This window comes from Nicotiana sylvestris, chromosome 11, assembly GCF_000393655.2.
Source record: "Nicotiana sylvestris chromosome 11, ASM39365v2, whole genome shotgun sequence".
NCBI classification, from domain to species: domain Eukaryota; kingdom Viridiplantae; phylum Streptophyta; class Magnoliopsida; order Solanales; family Solanaceae; genus Nicotiana; species Nicotiana sylvestris.
In genome coordinates, this window is record NC_091067.1 from 95,529,466 (window position 1) to 95,548,035 (window position 18,570).

At 37.3% G+C, this 18,570-nt stretch overlaps 1 protein-coding gene and 1 long non-coding RNA gene across 2 annotated transcripts in view; one reads left to right on the top strand and one right to left on the bottom strand.

Annotated features, from left to right (window-relative positions):
* Positions 1–18,570, top strand: part of LOC104227435 (phospholipase SGR2) — a 44,434-nt gene that overhangs the window by 20,332 nt on the left and 5,532 nt on the right. Inside the window, exons 6-20 of the mRNA XM_070162880.1 lie at positions 184–255; positions 340–492; positions 3,576–3,626; positions 6,563–6,733; positions 7,672–7,821; positions 9,851–9,916; positions 10,019–10,567; positions 10,660–10,714; positions 10,851–10,972; positions 11,304–11,376; positions 11,976–12,078; positions 12,159–12,252; positions 12,338–12,400; positions 13,118–13,166; positions 13,354–13,457. Of these exons, the coding sequence (XP_070018981.1) occupies positions 184–255; positions 340–492; positions 3,576–3,626; positions 6,563–6,733; positions 7,672–7,821; positions 9,851–9,916; positions 10,019–10,567; positions 10,660–10,714; positions 10,851–10,972; positions 11,304–11,376; positions 11,976–12,078; positions 12,159–12,252; positions 12,338–12,400; positions 13,118–13,166; positions 13,354–13,457 (1,875 nt within the window). The remainder of the gene's footprint in view (positions 1–183; positions 256–339; positions 493–3,575; positions 3,627–6,562; positions 6,734–7,671; positions 7,822–9,850; positions 9,917–10,018; positions 10,568–10,659; positions 10,715–10,850; positions 10,973–11,303; positions 11,377–11,975; positions 12,079–12,158; positions 12,253–12,337; positions 12,401–13,117; positions 13,167–13,353; positions 13,458–18,570) is intronic.
* Positions 16,412–17,487, bottom strand: LOC138882282 (uncharacterized). Its single transcript, XR_011403760.1, has 2 exons — positions 17,060–17,487; positions 16,412–16,823 (listed from the first exon to the last, which is right to left on the bottom strand). It is a non-coding gene; the product is annotated as an uncharacterized lncRNA (long non-coding RNA).

Below are 18,570 nucleotides of genomic sequence, written 5' to 3' on the forward strand. Positions count from 1 at the left end.
TTCTACTACTTACTGCCAAAAATAAAATGCATGTGAAAATTGTACCTTGTTATCTGTTCGTTTACTAATCCAAGATGTGCAATTTTCTTTTTGAATAAATCTTTTACTCTCCTTTTCATTTTTTCTTGACCATCCAAAATTTTCCCTCAATACAAGTTGATGAGTTTTAGCTGGCTGCCACAGGTTTGGCATAGAAGAAGCTTTCAGCCATCAGGGCTCTATGCAGCTCGGATCGATATGCAGGGCTTCAGCCCAGTATGAGTTTGCTGAATTTATGGAGCTTTTGCATTTGTTTTTTGAGTCGTACTGTTAGTGATGCACTTGCTTACCACAATGCAGGGACTGCATGCTATTTTCACTGGAGAAGATGATACTTGGGAAGCCTGGCTAAATGCTGATGCGTCTGGTTTCTCTAGTGCTATGGGATTTGGGGGGAATGGCGTTAAGTTAAGGCGTGGATATGCTACTCCTCAGTCATCGAAACCAACACAGGCACTCATTTACACACTATCAAGTTTACTACTGTTGGTTCTCTTTGTTCTGATATCAAGTTTACCGATGTTGGTTTCCTTTGTTACTGATGATCTTATGGTGCTCAGTCTCATTGCATCTTCTCTTTTTTAAGTGGCCACGGTGGGGGAGGAGTAGCTTGAAAGACTTAAATTGTTTGATACAAATGCTATAAAAGGAAGAGAGAAAATGTCCTTGCTTCCCCCTCCAGTTAAAACTGGAAAATAAAAAAGAAAGTAAAAAAAAAAAGGTTCAAGTGAAATAGCTAGTATTTGGGAAAATTTGGGTTGGGACTGCATGCATGTAGACTTGATCACTTGGTTCATAAAATGTTATATTCCATCTATGCTGGAAATTCAAATGAGTGTCGTGAAGCTTGTAGCAGCTTTCTGATTGCAAAAAGCTGCTGGCTTGGAAATTGCAGAAGCTAAGTTAGTAGGAGGAGGTAAGTCATGCTAATATCCTCCTTTGTGGGTCTTCTTGTTTTTATCTGTCGATTGTGAGAAAATGATAAAACAGAGCTTGTATTGAATTAATTATGAAAGCCATACAGAAGGGCTCCTTGCATAGGAGTTTACACTTTAGGACTAAGAAAAGTTTATAATGTTGTAAATTATGTAACAGAGAAATTAATTAAATAAGGCATACTTAATTTGAGATTTCTACTTATGATAGGAGTAAGAAAATTTATAATATTGTAATTATGTAAAAGAGAAGGTAATTAAATAAAGAATATTTGAATACTGAGAGTTCTACTTATGATAGGGTTGACAAGAATGTTAGATATTATTAACCTGAACACATGAAACAAATCTAGAACATTTTAACATATACATCACCATTTCGTTTTATGTGACCCTTGTTTGATTGAGTATGGAGTTTAAGAAAGAAAAGAACTTAAACATGCCATAACATTTGTGTTGCTATAAGACTTCTGAACCTTGTGGTTTTAAATATAACATTACATTTGTTTGGCTATAATGCTTGTCATTAAGGGTAAAAGGGGAAGTGTAAGTTAAATTGTTTCCAAAGTTAGAGTGGTCATTCTTTTTGGAAGAGAGTAATAGACTGAAGAGCAAATAGTGTTACATAAACTGGAATGGAGGGAGTAGTTGATTCGATTTCTTGACTTCTAATACTCCCTCTAAAACTTGAGATAATTAAACAACTTGAGTTTGCGAATCAAAACTAAAAAGTGGAGTCGAGTATGACAAGAGGAGCTACTGTTTGAAGATGTGGCACTTGTGATTAGACAATGATATGACGATTGATTGGATAGTTGCGTGGCCATCGTTGAATTGTGTGATCAGTGCATCTGAAAGTTTTAGCTATTAGAGAGAATTTTAATTGATTTATTTTATGTCTATACTGCCCCATCGTATGGTGCGCGATTCTTTTTATTGGGCCAAGCACTTGAGAATATTTTCTTTTTCTGTTTATGGTTGACACTCTCTCCAATAGCTTAAGTTTTTAGATGAGTTGATCACATAATTCAATGTGGTACCAACAAAATAGAGGTTCCTGAATTCAGTTCTTATTTGTCCCCATTGACAAAATATTACGAGCTGCTTGGCCCAATAGAAAGAATAGGGTCAGATGTAAGTGGGTGTGTTATAGACGTAAAGTAAGTAATAGAAGTGTCCTTTTAAGAACAATTAAATGGATAGTGACATGGCGCTGAATGGCTTATGTGTCTAAGGTGACACTGACTAGACAATGGTGTGTTGTTGAACGGCAGCACTATGCTGACTAAAACGGATTAATCAACTTAACAGGTTAACGGGTTCAGACAACTAACTTGTCTTGACAGGTTAGCTGTTGGGTGTTACTTGATAGGTTAGCTGAAATTGATGGATAAATCAACCCTAGACATATTTGCAATTCGCTGCCATAAATTTAGGACGGCGTAGTGGCTAGAGAACACCAGAACAGTGATGGGGATGCTAGAGTCATCATTGGTAAGAAGAGTAGTGTCACTCAAATGGTCATACAAATTAGGTGAGACTACTAAATTTGTGGAGCGATTGTGAGTTTTTTAGCAGGGTAGGCAGAACAGCTTAAGTCTCTCTCAGAATTGTAGAGGCCCTGATATATTTTAAAGTATAAGAGAATAAAAGAGAGTACTTTCATAGAGTTGATTGTTAACAACATACACGAGGCTTTTTATACAGAAGCTTAGGCTATTAAAGATGAGGATTTTTTTTTCAAATATCGGGGTACCTAATTATCACGATAGTTGTTTTGATGGGGGAAAAAGATCCTATTACTACTTATATGAAATACAGATGTATTTATAACTTTAGTATTTTGGCTGAATGAATTTTTGGTAATTTTCATAACAGATACCCTGGACTTGTTGGGCTCCCTTATTTTGTTTAAACAAGTTCAGATTTTTGTGATGTTTTTGGTATCTTCTTGGTACTGTTATTGCATACAAAATTACAAATACTTCACCTTATCAAATAAAAGATACATCACAATTCAGGAGAACATCCTATAGTATTAACCTATATGCATAGAGTGATTCTAGAACCAACATATACTTATAGGCTACAACATTCTCTTGACTTTCATTGGCTTGTACTACTAAATTAGTTGCTAAGATGTTTTTAAGGAAGGAATAATTATTTGCTGGTTCAAGTGAGGAGTTAGAGAAAGGTTGACAAGCTTTAAAGAAATTATACACATACATGAACAATAATCCGGTCAGTCGTGTGTTTACGTCTGTGTTTAGCTTTTGGATAGTGAGGATTTATGTGGCATGCCACAACTAGCTTGGGATTGAGATTATTTTTGTATATTACTTTTGGATCGATTATCCTTCACTATGACATGCATATGCTAAAGTTTTATTATCTCGAAAAGAGATTTGCTTTTCCTTTTAGTAGGTATCTTTCATGTGTTCTTCAGTGGTATCCTTGATAAGAAGTTGTTTATGAGCCTTTTGTGCTAAGATCATTTAGAGTGCACACTGACTTTGGTGCACAGGGGGGATATTTAGGATTTAATCTATTTTCTCTTGTTCCTCACTGCTGAAATTGCACTCATGCATCTGTTTCTTTTAGGACGAATTACGTCAACAAAAGGAGGAAGAAATGGATGATTACTGCTCACAGGTAGTCCAAATGCTTCCTGTTCACTATACAAGTGTATGTGTTGTGATTATATAACTCATCAAGCAAATGGCATATAAACTAGGGAATACCTGTCTTGACCTTAAAATATTAACCTATCATGTAGGCTTGTATTAGTTGTTCTTGATTGAGAAAGTAGATATGAAAGGCATCAAAAGTACTAAGTTAATGGTACTTGGTACTTTGAAAATTGGTAAGATTCTTATGGTTTGGCAGGTTTTGCCCCTCTAAACTAAATTGCGACCAGTCACTTCGGTTTGCAGGATCAAGAAAATAACTAATTTTAAATGCTAACCTCACTCAGTGAACTGTAAATACTCCGTTCTATTATATTAGACTATGCTGTGAGTGCAGTAAATGAGTCTTCTTTCACTACCTTTTCTTAAATTATTACGAAATAACCATAATGTGGCCTTTTAAACTGTAAACTTATTCGAAATCATGTCAGGAAATACAATAACAAGTGTATTATGTACTTGACCAGCATAAATAGACGGTCAGTTTCTTTTGACTCTTGTGTGCATATTTTGGGACATTCTTTTTTAAATATAAAAGGATAACAAAATCAGGACATAAGGAGCTATACTACATTTATTTTGTGGAAGGGGAGCCTTGGCTTAACTGGTAAAGTTGCTGCCATGTGACCATGAGGTTACGGGCTCGAGCCGTGGAAACAGCCTCTTGCAAAAATGTAGGGTAAGGCTGCATACGATAGACCTTTGTGATCCGGCCCTTCCCCGGATCCCGCGCATAGCGGGAGCTTAGTGCAACTGCACCGGGCTGCCCTACTACATTTATTTTGTAGGACCTCTGAAATTGCTTTTCTTTGCCGGTTAGCAATTAAATAACAAGTTTGGAAATTACCTTTATGGTTGTCCTTACTAATCTTTAAGTTTGTGTGAACTTCTTGGAATATTTTACCTTGCTAGGCTCTTATGTTAGACCCACTCATGTTATTTACTATATGTTCATTTGCAACTGAACTGTGCAGCGGTTTTATTAAGTATTCAAGGATCTTTTCTTTTTCTGTTAACATCAGATCAGTTTTTGGCTTCAAACACTGGGATTTGGTCAAACAAAGTCATGAAGTTATTGATAAGGCAAATCCAGGAACTGTGCAAGCTCGAGAAAAATACTAGGCTAAAGTAGGGATTTGATCTGAACATAAACCTTGAGATTAATAACCAACAAGTACTTCTGTATTGATACGGAAGATGATCATAGCTGCAGTGCACTGAAAAATATTGCACCACTAACTCCTATCTTATCCTAAACCATAACAAACTCTGTGGACCCATCATCATCCTGTGCTTACAACATAAAATTGCATGACCTGTTTTAATTCCTAAGTCCCGCCAGTTTATAGCAGCAATATTTCCCCCATAAACCAACCGTTTTCCTCAAAGTTTGAATAAGAAATTTTGTACACAAAGAGTGGAAGTTCTGCCTTGTTGCATGCTCTGGTGTTGTTGACTACCATTGAACCAAGACTTTTGGAACAACCTTGTTCCCTTCTTGACAAGCCGGCAATCAAGGATGGCAATGGGTTGAGGGCAATGTGGGCCAGTGATGTTAATAACAGGAGGGTAGTTATTTTGAGCCATAGTTTTATGGCAAGGTTTGGGTTGAGAGACATGGAAGGTAGGGAGAAGAAGCTATAGGGCCAACTTTCTGCAAAATTTGGTGAGAGTTGTATTTTGAAGCGAGCTTATGAAATGGCTTTTGTGTTATGTAAAGGCATGTTTTCAGATCCGAGCCATTGAAATGAGGGAATTCCAACTTAGAAGAACGAGTCAACATGGTGTTACCTTGCTGGTAACATGAGCTGTGCGTCATCTTGCTCTCTGTGTGCACATGGCATCGCTCTTCGAGAACAAGTCTTGCCTGAAATTCCAGGGGAAGCTGGCTCCTCAACTCTATCTAGTCTTGCTCAATACCTTTGAACTCAACAAAGGCTTGCTCCATCTGATTTTGCCTCAAAAGCAAATTCTGCAGAGAGTTTTTGTAACAAATCTGTTAGATCTTTCGTCTCCGACGCTATTTACAATCAATACCAACTGAGCCAAGGACCTCTAGCTCTGATACCAAATGAAAAAACACATTTAGGAACTATGTAAGCTCGAGAAAATGCTAAGCTAAAGTAGGGAATCAATCCGAACGCAAAGCTTAAGAGTAATATCTAAGAGCTAATTGTGTATTGATCTGGAAGATGATCACAGCTTTAGCACACTGAAAAATGTCTAAATTGGCTGATATGTGCTATGTTGCATCGCTAACATACACCGTTATTTTATCCTACACCATAACAAGCTCTGGGACGGGTCAGCATACTGTGCTTACAACATAAGAGCTGCATGACCTATTTTAATTTTTCAGTATTCTTGCATCAGTTATTTCCCTTAGGGAGAGAATGCTACATAGTAAAATGACCACAGAAGCAAAAGTTCTTTTAGAAGTAAAGGTTCATTTATTTAGCTAGTTCAACCTCTGTATACGGTCTTGTGCTTTGCCCTTTGCCTATCTCTTCATCTTTGTGCATGAATTCACATTATCTTTTTATTAAAAATGATGATAGTATATGTGAAGAAAAGACGAACTAATCTTGTCCATTTTCATTGAGGCGGTTCTATCTGCATGATATGTCTTTATCCATATTCTTTAGAATTTAACAATTACTTGTTTAATCAATTTTCCCCTAACTTCATTTTTGTTTTTGTTTTTCCTTTTTCTTTGCTGATCAAGTTAGTCGCAATTCTTAATGTTTCCTGAAAGAAGTTATCCATAAACTTGTTCGTGATCTAATTGTAGATACCAGACTCTCATCTTTTCCACTTTTGACATCCTTAAAGAATGGTCTCCTTATTAGTTCTAAGGTAGCTTTTTGGTACAACCTTTATATCTGGATCCTGCTGGTATAGGTCCCTGTTCGACATCTGGTGTTCATGGTTCATGGTATTGGTCAAAGGTTGGAAAAATCAAATCTTGTGGATGATGTTAGTGACTTTCGTCATATCACGTCAATCCTTGCTGAACGACATTTAACCTCGTACCAACGTGGCACTCAGAGAGTCCTCTTTATCCCATGCCAGGTAAAGCTTTCATAGTTGGTCTATTAAATTTCTTATTTTGGGGTATGTTGTTATGAAAACAATCATTCGTCCTTGTGATGGAAAGAGTTCAGAAATTGTTTTTGACGCTACCTTGGACTATAACTATAGAGATCTCAACCATATTTTGTTTTATAAAACTACTTTATCGGAAGATCTCAATCAATAAAAGGCATCCCCGATTTGCTTGGAAGAGCCTTCAAAATGCTCCCAGGCACATTTCCCGAGTCTAGTTCCTTTTAGCTTTTCATGTCATTCGAGTCAACTTTCAAGGAGGATATTTCAGTAACTTGACCGGAATCTTTAGGTTTCATAATCCAAAGTTAAGTTCAACATAATATGGGAGAAGATACCATTTATTACAACTCAGGTTTTAAATCTTATGATTTTTAGAAATAGCTTGGGGCAGGAAGTATGGTTTGTTTGGATCCAGCATAGCAGGAATTTTATGAAGCAAGTAACGAATGTTTTATATAACAATGAGCATTAGAAGCATCTAAAATTAGTAAGTAGAATCATCTACTGGACATGTGATTCGGGGCCTAGCGATCTGAGACCATTTGTGATCTGCCCTCTGGTTGGTGGTCTTCCTTGAGATCATAAAAGGCTGAAGTAGGCCAAATCGAGGGTACCAAGGTTGTTTATGCTTAGTGGTGCTCAATAGAATTATTTCTGATTATCACCTTTGCTGCAGCTCTAAGATTTCCTGTTATATTCTTTTGATTTAACATTTCTTGTTAATTACAAGAATGCCTTTTCCCCCCTTGTCCCTTAGCATGTTTAAGTTTATCTTCTGCATTCCTGTTATATGATATTTTGGGTTTTTCTTTTGCATAAGTCTGCCCATTGCTGTTTCCTGTTGATTTGTGAATGTGAACTAACACCAGTTGTTTTTATGTTTCGACTGTGGGTACCACCAGTGGAGAAAGGGCTTAAAGCTTAGTGGTGAGACCACAGTTGAAAAAATTACTCTAGATGGTGTGCGGGGATTGCGTGAGGTGTTGAGTGCAACAGTGCATGATGTGCTGTATTACATGAGCCCCATTTACTGCCAGGCGATTATTGACTCGGTACCTCAAATTTGATTTCTGCTGTTCAAGTTTTCTCCCGCTGTCCTTTCCTCTTCCTGATGTTGCTTTGCTCTTTTGTTTGATTTACTGCCTATTTTCTTCTTTTCAAACTGGTGTTGTCTTTCTTAAATCCTATCCTAATAACAACTTAACTGGAAAAAAGAAAGAAAAATTCCGCCGTAATAACACTATTTACACTTGGCAGTGGTTCACTTCCTGGCTGTTGATATGTGAACCAACTGGTGCACATAACCTACTGCTTTCCTATTAATTGTAAAATGTCAGGAAAATAACTGTGCTCTTATGGTCTTATATTTGTTAAATTTTCAGAAGATGGGTAAATTAATATAATCGAAAAGGGTCATATTTGTCCCTCTACTATCGAAAATAAGCTCCATCTACCCTCCGTTTCAGTTTCTTAGTATAGCTACTCCTACCGTCATACTTTTAGACCGTATTCACCCCTCACCCGTTAAATCCTTCATCCCAACCTAAAAAAATACACGTGGCTAATCCTGGTTGGATAAAAGAACCCGCCAATCAAACCCACCCTGAAAGGAAATATCTGATAATATGTATCCCTATACGCCCGTTCACTTAATAAAATTTTATGCTTTATTAAGAAAAAGGGAATCCCTTTCTTCTTTGAATCTCTACTGTATGTTTAGCTTTCTTAAATATTTGCTGTGATGGGAGGAATTGCCCAGTAGCATTTGTCATGACGAAATCCTGCATATGCCGGATGACTAGTGTCAGTATATTATCTTCCAATGTTGCAAAGAAATAGTTCCTTTTTAAATGAAACGATACACGTGTAAATCACTCAAAGAAGTTATAAGTTAATATATTCTAAACTATTTACTGAATTTTAACTACAAATCATAATATAACTTATACAACAACAACAATAACATACCAAGTATTATCCGGGTAATACAAATTGAGAAAGTAACTTATATTTGAGAAAATTTTCTGTTATACAAATAATGTTGCTTCTAGGAAAACTGAGTGGGCACTAGGCATGCAGGATAAATCTTAATGCTGGAATAGAAATGTGGAAAAAAATATATCAAATGTAGTTTATTCTAACTTGAGGGATCGAAGGTTCTGCTTGTCAAAAAAAGAAAAAGAAAAAAAGAGAGAGACATGTAATGGAACAGCACTAAAGGCACCACAAATGATTCAACCAGTTTTACCAAATGAAAATGACAAAATACAAGGCTTCCCAAGCGTAAGGATAGTGACACAACTAGAAAGTGACTCTTAATGTCCTTCCTGCGGGACTTAGGGTATTGCATGAGTAGCATGACTTTCTGCAAAGAATTTGGTCACGAGCCTTTTATTATGTTTTATGAATTATCTATATTTACCCCTCATTTTGCTGTGTCGTTAATGTTTGGTTTCAATACCTATAAAGACATCCAAATGCACCGCTCTATGGGTGTGTGTAACCATGATGATTGGAAGTGTTAAATGGGGATGAGGTCATGAGGCAGACCTAAACTTGCATGGAAAGAAAGTTTGTCCCAAAAGATCTTTAATCTCTCAAAATCCATGCAAACTTGGCAGAAATAGAACAGAATGGAAGCAAAAGATCCATATAGGCGATACCACCTAGTTGGGGTTAAAGCTTAGTCACTATAATAGACTAAAATTTGGTTCAGCATTTGCTAGGATTTTTTTAGTTTAAGATTAATGTGTTAGTAGAAATTGTAGTAAACCTCTAATATTAACTGTTGAATAATGAATACTGGAAATGGAATGGTTCAAATTGAGTGAAATGGACAATCATGTAGCTTGAACCCAACTTCCTACGGGTTGAGGCATAGTTGTTATCCTCTTCGTTTCTGTGAGTACATTCTGTAGATGCCATTTTAGCATATTAACCCATTAATTTTCCTTTGCTTCATGTGATATGCATTAGCACTCATTATGGTCTATCAACTGCCTACTTTTAAATGTCTTTGGAACAAATCAATAAAAATAATTTTCATTAGTGTCTGGAGCTAATTGTTTATTCTCTATTCAGGTCTCCAACCAATTGAATAAGTTATACTTAAAGTTTCTTAAGAGGAATCCCGGTTATAGCGGAAAGGTATAGAGATGATTGAACCTGCAAAGTTTTCCTTGCTTATTGTTTAAGAACTCAATGTAAACAGATCATATTAAAGATATTAAAATTTCGTAAAATTTTCAGATTTCCTTATATGGTCATTCCCTTGGGAGTGTCTTGTCATATGATATCCTATGCCACCAAATAAAACTTTCCTCCCCTTTTCCCATGGAGTGGTTGTACAAAGAACAAAATGAGAATAAATCATCTCAGCCGGATCAGAGCAACCTATCTTTCGACCACAACTCTGCCTCCAGTTTAGATGATGAAAGCTTTACTAGGGGAGAAAATAAGAGTAATCTGTCAGATAAAGACAAAATGAAGGCAGAACCTAGTTCCTCAGACCCCCTGGAAGCTTGCACAGAGGATTTCTGTCATCCAGTGGGTCCTCCTGCTTCATCAGACTCAGACGAACCAGTTGCAACCGATGATTTCAAGCAATCTAATGATTCCTCAGCGACTGAAAATTATCGTGAGCCTCCTATTGATTGGACACATAATATCTATGAGAGGGACACGATAATTGATGCCGAGAAAATGGAAGATGCAATAGTTGAGTTTGATCAAAAGACAATTGATGAGGGAGCATCTGAAAGTGACAAAGATAGAACAATCAATTCACTGAGGGAAGAGGTAGTGTGACATTTCATTTTCTGCATGAAATTTCTCATTTGTTTTAATCTGTTATATCTACTTATTTTTCTTCGTCAATGAGACTGGCCCAGATTGATATGCTGAGAGCGAAAATCCAAGAGTTAGAATCTGAGTATGTAAAGAAAGGTACGGCTACACAGAATAAATAACCATTTATGGAGCTTGTTTTTTAACTTTCCAAAACTTCAAGCATATTTTCCTTGAGTATCAAAGTAAATGAACTTTATAAATTTCCTTGGAATGGGATGTGTAATGTAAGCAGAAAATGGAGGAACAAACACAGTTACAAGAAATCAATCTACTTCTGAAAGGCTTTCTCACGAGGAGAGTGATTCACCGAAGAGTTATACTCCACAAATAAGATACACAAAGTTGAAATTTAAGGTAATACTTCTCCATTGTAAGATTCTACTATTTTCTGGGGTGTGTTTGGCTAGTCTTGGTTGGACGTTGCAGTTGGACTTTCAATGTTCTTTAAATGCTTCCAGAATAAAGTCGTTAACCTTATTGAACTAAATGCTTGTATTATGCTTTCATCATTTCTCTAGTAGAAGATGTTTTGCTATATAGTGTAATTATCAATTTTCTTTGAATCCATAAACTTGTTTCTGATAATTTGATCTTTTAATTTTCGCGATTATTCTCCGTCCATTCTAGAAGCTCCAAGACATCTTCTAACTTTGGCTGTTCCGTTCTTTGGTTCTTTTATGAGAAGGTCGATACATATTTCGCTGTTGGATCCCCTCTTGGTGTATTTCTTTCTCTTCGCAATGCTCGTATTGGGATCGGTAATTCTTCTGCTGCCTATATTTAAGTGCATGTTGATTTTATTGCTTATTTTTACTCTGAATCTTGTGGAGGCAGTGGGGTATATACTCTGTACTTCTGTGATGAGCCTCTTGAATATATTACCAGTAAGCCTGTAAGGTTCTTGTCTGTTTGCATGAATGTTTCAGTAAGACATCTAGTGTTAGTTTTCATAGATCAAGTAAGTTTAATTTAACTAACATCAAAATCTGCTGACCTGTGTGCAGTATCAACCTAATCTTTATTTATCATGCAGCAGAAAGATTATCCTTCTTTTTACTTGTGTAACATTAAAAAATGTTTGTCAACTCCTCCTGGTGCATTGTGTTGCCTTTAGTTTTGCAAGTTCCAAGTATCCTATGGATCCTATAAACTCTGTCTGTTGGGGGTGGCTGGTGTCTTTTGATGCCTTGTTTACTTTATATGGGAGATATCTTAACTCATTTTCTTTTGGTACTAGGCAACTCAAGTTTGGAGTATGAAATATGCCAGTTCTTTTCTTCTCTCTGTTAAAGATGGTGGTGCATCTGGTTGCACTTAGTTATCATTTTTTATTTTCTGTTTTATCCTGGTATGGCAGGCAAGGGGAAAGATTACTGGGAAGAGGATAACATACTCGAAGAGATGCCAGCTTGTCGACAAATGTTCAACATTTTCCACCCTTGTGATCCCGTGGCATACAGGTTTCATAGTCGACATTGTTGCTATGTTTTGTCAATTTTTTTTGTTATACAAGCTCATGCCTGCTTCTCTCCTATTTCAGATTAGAACCACTTGTCTGTAAAGAATATCTCAACAAACGCCCCGTCATAATACCCTACCACAGAGGCGGGAAACGACTGCATATTGGTTTTCAGGTAAGGCCTCCATAGTTACATAATTAACGTGTTAGGTTCCTTCTACCATCTGTATTAATGTGCATCCTGTTACTGTTTGGTGCAGGAATTTAAAGAAGAAGTAGCTTTGCGTTCACAGGCTTTTGCAAACAATATAAATTCTGTAAAGGTGTGTTTTTAATTTTTCTCCCTAGTTGTTTGTGTTACGATACATGTACGTAAGGGTTGTCTGTTTAATTGAGATGATAAGATTTGATATCACTCATTAAGAAGTTTGATGTCCTGTAACCTTGCAAAGATAGACACATGAAGAGTTAAATCTTCGGCTTGCTGCTAATGTCTTATGCTGGTTGAATTACAAATGACCTTAACAAATTTCAGAGAATAGCTGTTTAAAGCAGAGATCCTCGTATGACCTTACGATATCAATGAATGGCTGGTTAAACTAGAGATCCTTGCTGACTTGATTGCTTGAAATGGAGAACAGTTATTTGTTTAGTTTTATATCAGCTTATTGTTGAAACCATGAACTGAACGACTTGGATTATGCTTCTATAACTTGATACTCTCCTTCCAATTATCATGCTGAAAATGTGTCTTCTTCATATTTAGCTTTTTATGACATGCTTTTTTCCCCCACAAGTGCGATGTTTTGAATCTTTAAATATCATCATATCTGTAGGGGAAATGAGGTTTCCACGTTTTCTTTTTTCGTCCTTATTTGGTTGGTGTGGCATGAACTCATCTGTCATTCAAAGTCATTTACAAAGATTGGTGGATTTGCTCGTTTTATTGTTTAGCCTTATTTTCTATGGTTAGTTTATGGTTTTCGATTATGTCTCATGATGCCAATGAGTTTTGGATCTTAATGACAATTTTTAATCAGGTAAAGGTGATTACTCTTTGTCAATCAAGATACAACAATGGCGAAGATGGTAATAGAAGCAAGCATTTCTTATTCGTCTGCTTTCTTCATTTTAGATTATAGAACTTCCTCTTCCTTTTTCTCAGTCACAGAAGCTATCAGCTCTGAATCAAGCTGGAGCCTCCATCTCCCCAAAAAAACAAAAACACACTTTAGCTTCCTATCTTTCTAGGTACTGATGTGGCACTTTTTTGCAGAGGAGTCCCAAGAGTACCAGGAGAAAGAAGAGAGGTCGTATGGTTCAATTATGATGGAGAGATTAACTGGAAGTGCAGATGGTCGAATAGATCATGTTTTACAAGTAAGTTCATTCGCCATTAGACCTTGAAACAATTGTGCAATTAACATTTTGTCTTCCCAGCTTCTTGTGCAATTGAAGGCTTAATATTTTGTGTGGGGTCTTTCTTTCTACATGGCTATTCTTCTTGATTTTTCTACCCTTTCATTGTTTTCACTGTAGCCGTTCTAGTCATTTGGTGTTCATACTCTGTTATGTATGCTTCATAGATGCGGACACCAATGGCTTGTGTTATAAACCAAAGAAGTTCTATATTTCATATCTAGAAGAGAAGATTACAAGACCTATTTATAATACTAATTCACCTAATCTATTAGTTGCCATACACCTAATTACACCTACTATACAACTCATATACATGTGCTAGCTATGATGTAGTACATGTGTATACATGTGCTACACAACTTGTATTACACCTACTATACAACTCATATACATGTGCTAGCTATGATGTAGTACATGTGTATACATGTGCTAGACAACTTGTATGTCAACACTCCCCCTCAAGTTGGAGCATATATATTGATCATGCCCAACTTGTTACAGATATATTCAACTCGAGCTCCATTCAAAGCTTTTGTGAAAATGTCTCCCAATTGATCTCCAGTTCTAACATGACCTGTAGAGATGAGCTTTTGTTGAATCTTTTCACGAACAAAGTGACAATCTATTTCAATGTGCTTAGTCCTTTCGTGAAATACAGGATTAGAGGAGATATGAAGAGCAGCTTGATTATCACACCACAACTTTGCTGGCAATGTAGTTTGGAAGCCAACTTCACTTAATAGTTGATGTACCCATACAACCTCACACACAGATTGTGCCATAGCTCTGTATTCTGCTTCCGCACTAGATCGAGATACGACATTTTGTTTCTTACTCTTTCCACGAAATCAAGTTTCCACCAACAAAAACGCAATATCCTGTCGTGGATCTCCTATCGGCTTTTGACCCTGCCCAATCTGCATCTGTGAAACACTCAATGTTAGTGTGTTCATTATTCTTATATACTAGACCCCGTCCTGGAGATCCCTTTAGATAACAAAGAATCTGCTCCAGAGCCGCCCAATGCCTGACTGTTGGGGAAGACATAAACTGACTCACAATGCTGACAGAGTATGCGATATCGGGACGAGTTACTGTAAGATAGTTCAGTTTCCCAACCAATCTCCTATATTTCTCTGGATCTTCGAATAACTCACCGTCTTCTTTCACGAGTTGTGTGTTAGGAACCATTGGCATGCTGCATGGTTTAGATCCCAACTTTCCAGTTTCAGCTAACAAGTCAAGAGTATATTTCCTTTGGGACAAGAAGATGCCTTTCTTGCTCCGTGTAACTTCAACTCCCAAAAAATACTTTAGTTGCCCTAAATCTTTCGTCTGAAATTGAGTGTGAAGGAAAGACTTTAGAGTTGAAATTCCTGTAATATCACTTCCAGTAATAACGATGTCATCAACATATACTACCAATAAAAGAATACCATCATCAGACTTTTTATAAAACACCGTATGATCGCAATTGCTTTTCTTCATCCCATATTCTAGAACAGCCTCACTAAATCTGCCAAACCAAGCACGGGGACTCTGTTTCAGCCCATAAAGAGATTTTCGAAGACGACATACCTTTCCACACTCCCCCTGAGCAACAAACCCAGGTGGTTGCTCCATATATACTTCTTCCTGAAGATCTCCATGTAGAAAAGCATTCTTTATATCAAGCTGATGCAGAGGCCAATCATAAGTAGCTGCCATGGAAATGAATAATCGAACAGAAGCTAACTTGGCGACCGGGGAAAAAGTATCCAAATAGTCGACTCCATAGGTCTGTGCATACCCTTTTGCAACAAGGCGTGCCTTAAGGCGAGCTACTGTCCCATCGGAGTTAAACTTAACAGCAAATACCCACTTGCACCCAATAGCCTTTTTGTTAGTGGGCAGATCGGCCAACTCCCAAGTACCATTCTCATCTAAAGCCATCATCTCTTCTATCATTGCATCATGCCAACCTGGGTGGGACAATGCTTCACGAACAGTTTTAGGTATCCTAGCAGAATCTAATGATGCAATAAACGAGCTAGAAGAAGTAGACAAATGGTCATAAGACACAAAAGAAGAAATAGGATAAGTACATTGTCGTGTACCTTTGCGAATGGCAATAGGAAGATCCAAACTAGGATCTGAAACACAGGAGGTTGGATCTACCGACGAAGCAGAAGTAGGTAAAGGATCGGGTTCTGAGGTTTGTTGTCGCCTGGTATACACACGAAGAACAGGTGGCTGCTCGGATGGTCGATCGAGGGAAACGGGTGACTGAGGAAGAGGTGTTGGAGAACTAACTGGATGTGTGACAGTGTAGACCAAAGTATCATCTTCTTCCTCAGGACTGTTATAAACATATGAAGAAAAGAACGGATAATTTTCATGGAATGTGACATCGGCAGACACTAAGTACCTTTTGAGATCTGGAGAATAACACCGATAACCTTTCTGAAGACGTGAGTACCCTAAGAACACACACTTAAGGGCCTTTGGATCTAATTTAGTTACCTGTGGACGAACATCACGAACAAAACAAGTACAACCAAATATTTTGGGTTCAATAGGAAATAATGGCTTAGAGGAAAAAAGAATGTTGTAAGGAATATTACCATGAAGTACAGAAGATGGCATACGATTTATTAAAAAACAAGTTGTAGAGACGGCATCAGCCCAAAAACATTTTGGCACTTTCATTTGAAAGAGGAGTGCTCGGCCTACTTCAAGAAGATGTCTATTTTTTCGTTCCGCAACCCCATTTTGAGAAGGGGTGTCAACACAAGAAGATTGATGTAGAATACCATTTGTAGCCATATAATCTTTAAACAAATCCGAAAAATATTCTTTTGCATTGTCACTCCTTAAATTACGAACGGAAACATTAAAATGAGTTTTTATTTCAGCACAAAAAGCACAAAAAATTGAAAACAACTCCGAACGATTTTTCATTAAATATAACCAAGTAACACGAGAATGATCATCCACAAAGGTAACAAAATATCTAAAACCAGTTTTAGAGATAATAGGACATGGACCCCAAACATCGGTGTGAACTAACTCAAAAGGTAAGTCGACCCGTTTATTGACTCTAGAAACTTTAGGAAGGCGATGATGTTTAGCAAACTGACATGACTCACAATCTAAAGAGGAAATACTCTGAAACTGAGGATATAACTTCTTCAAACTAGACAAGGATGGATGACCCAATCGACAGTGTACATCAAAGAGAGACAACACAGTTGAACAAGAAATGGATTTTGGCACCTGTGATTCAAGAACATAGAGACCCCCAGACTCAGAACCTTTACCAATAATCTGCTTCGTCGTAAGATCCTGAAAAAGACAATAATTGGGAAAAAATGAGACACAACAATTTAGAGTACGAGTAAGTTTACTGACAGATATTAGATTGAAAGAAAAATCAGGCAAATTTAAGACGGAACTAAGGGAAAGAGAAGATGTTGGGTTAACAGTGCCAGACCCTAAAACATATGAGGTAGACCCATCGGCTAAAGTAACTGTGGAACATTGGGTATGTGACTGAAAAGTGGAAAAAAGTTTAGAGTTACCTGTCATATGATCTGTGGCACCAGAATCAATGACCCATTTGGATGACGAAGAGAGGAGACACTTAGTGGTTTTACCTGACTCGGGGATAGTATTGATAGGAGGAGATGATGACTGAGATGGTGAAATAGTCTCGGAAGTGGCGATGTTGGCATACTGAGATCTTTTGTTCTTATTCTGAAGCTTCACACAATAACGTATGGTATGACCGAGCTCGTGACAATAAAAACATTCAACTTCCCCTTGCTTTAGGTCTCGACTATCGCTACTCCGATTGCGATTACTATGACTCCTATTCTTTTGGACGCGGCTAAGCAGAGCACCACTATCGATCGTGGCTGTCGGACCTGGATGAGACTTTTCAGTACGCAACACTCTTGTAAAGGCCTCTTTCAAGGAAGAGATAGCAGTCCCAGATAAAATCTGCGATTTGGCCCCTTCAAATTCGGGAGAAAGACCAGAAAGGAAACTCATGACCGCCAGTTGTTCACGCTGAGCCTGTTGTACCTTCACATCTGGACTAAACGGCAATATAACATTAAGCTCATCATACACCTTCTTAAACTCTGAGAAGTAAGTGGTGAGAGAGCGATCTTGCATGGATGGATGGTAAAATGTCTGGCACACATCATACATGCGAGACAAGTTTCCTTTGCCAGAGTACAAAAAATCTAAATAATCCATTAGATCCTTCACATAATCACAATGAGAAACTAGATCATTTACCTCACTGTGCATCGAATTCTTGATTTGGAGAAACAATTTTGCATCCTCCTTTAACCAGACTGATTTAGTCTCATCCTTGGGTGGATCATCAACCAAGTGGTTCTCTTTGTCGATGCTCCGCAAATAGAGACGGATCGTCTTACTCCAATCCATGTAATTGGAACCCATGAACTTATTCTCCGTAATTTTGGACATAACCGGAATGACATCAACGGTAGGTTTCGTTTCAGTCATCACTTTGGTCGGAATAGTGAGTAGAAAAATTTGTAAAGAAGCAGCCGGGGCAAAAAATGGCCGGAAATAGTGAAATAGAATCAAAGCAGCGAAAGACCGTTCTGAACAAAAATAATTCGAACGGGGAAAAAAAAATTCCCAACAACAAACTGATGAAAAAACTTCAATGCTCTGATACCATGTTATAAACCAAAGAAGTTCTATATTTCATATCTAGAAGAGAAGATTACAAGGCCTATTTATAATACTAATTCACCTAATCTATTAGTTGCCATACACCTAATTACACCTACTATACAACTCATATACATGTGCTAGCTATGATGTAGTACATGTGTATACATGTGCTACACAACTTGTATTACACCTACTATACAACTCATATACATGTGCTAGCTATGATGTAGTACATGTGTATACATGTGCTAGACAACTTGTATGTCAACAGCTTGTATTCATTTGTTCCCTTAAATAGCAATTTACAATGCCAAGTTATCTTTCGTTTATAGTCACACATTGGTTTATGATTTGTTGTTGTATCCTTATATAATTC